Here is a 1532-nt window from a genome sequence, read left to right as displayed (position 1 = left end):
TAGCCCATTCAGCATGCATCAGATAGTAATTATAATATCCATGCACTTGAAGTGATCAACTCAGCTGGGCTAAATTGGCACTTAAACATTTTATCTGCGTAGATCGTGGAACTTGTTCGACTGGTTAGAAGTGGAATCTACTCATCAACTTATTCATCTGGAATAGTTCAGATCTATTACTCTACCAGTTCCTCTGGCAGTATACTTGGATGGGGCAATATTTGTTATGATAGTTCATTTGCTAGCACTGAAGCTAGTGTCATTTGTAACCAGTTGGGGTATAATGGAGCATCAAGTTATGGTAGAGCTGGTAGCACATCAAGGTATGTATATACTGCATTCTAATTATTGTTTTGATTGCATTATTTTTGTGTAGCTATGGAACTGATAATGCAGCTACAATCATTGATGATGTCAACTGTGCCAGTAGTAGCTATTTGACACTGGAGCAATGCAGTCTTTCACTATTTATTAAATCCTATTGTGTCAGTAACAGTTATGATGCATATGTAGTATGCTGTAAGTATACCATCCGGCAGGCAACAAAATTTAATCAAAATTCCCTTCACAGATAGTACTAGAATCTGGGATAATCCTTATTCTGGACAGATTCGTTTACGAGAAGGTACTTATTCAAGTTATGGTAGACTGGAAGTATATTGTAATGGACAGTGGGGTACAGTATGTGATGATAGCTTTGGTTCAATTGATGCTAGAGTTGCCTGCCGTCAGTTAGGATACAGTTATTACAGTACATATACTGGAAATCTGTAAGTAAAACCCAAAATTATGATACAGATTTAAGCTATGTTATAGTGCTGGGTATAGCTCTTCACCTATTTGGTTGGACAATGTCATTTGTACCAGCAGCAGTTCAACTTGTCTTGCTTATTGTGAGTCTTGTCCTTCTTCACAATATCATAACTGTAGACACAGTGAAGATGTGGCTTTGGGATGTAGTAGGTTATGATAATAATGAATATTTTTAATTAAATTATTGTACAGAGTTTAGTTCCTATGCTACATCCACTAATACACTCAGCACTTGTCAATATGCTGACTCTTCAGGTAAATATTAAAATAGCATTACAAATAACTGAATAAATCTTATAGCCAGTGACATTGCTGCTATTGTTGGAGGAGTAGTTGCAGCAGTTTTCATATGTATTGTCCTCATAATAACAATACCAATATGTATATGTTGTTGTTTGGGTGTTGGAATTGGTGCTGCTGCTCGTGGCGGAAGGAGTACAACAAAGACAACTGTAGTTGGAGGAGCTAGTGATGTTTCATGTACTGCAGTGACCAGTCAAACAACCAGTGCTTATCCCGCTCAGTCAGGATATGATGCTAGTTATCCACCACAGCAAGGTTACCCTCCACAGCAGGGTTACCCTCCACAGCAGGGTTATCCCATGCAAGATAATTCTGACAGCATATGATCCATTACTGGATAATATATGCTAATCTTGAGGAAATCAGAATTATTGATGTGATCATGATAACCTGAAGACTCATATGCAATGTATCTT

General features: G+C 37.6%; 1 protein-coding gene across 1 annotated transcript; it reads left to right on the top strand.

Annotated features, from left to right (window-relative positions):
* Positions 1-102: 102 nt before the first annotated feature.
* Positions 103-1442, top strand: LOC105316155 (scavenger receptor cysteine-rich type 1 protein M130-like; the record flags this gene model as incomplete). Its single annotated transcript, XM_011410967.1, has 6 exons — positions 103-323; positions 377-519; positions 572-770; positions 817-959; positions 1006-1068; positions 1114-1442. Coding segments are annotated over 6 exons (1098 nt in total), but the record flags the coding sequence as incomplete, so codon positions are not given.
* Between the last annotated feature and the right edge of the window lie 90 nt (positions 1443-1532).

Source organism: Amphimedon queenslandica, unplaced genomic scaffold, assembly GCF_000090795.2.
Source record: "Amphimedon queenslandica unplaced genomic scaffold, v1.1 AMPQUscaffold_4463_Cont23559, whole genome shotgun sequence".
Taxonomy (NCBI): domain Eukaryota; kingdom Metazoa; phylum Porifera; class Demospongiae; order Haplosclerida; family Niphatidae; genus Amphimedon; species Amphimedon queenslandica.
This window is presented reverse-complemented; position numbering and strand designations above follow the sequence as displayed.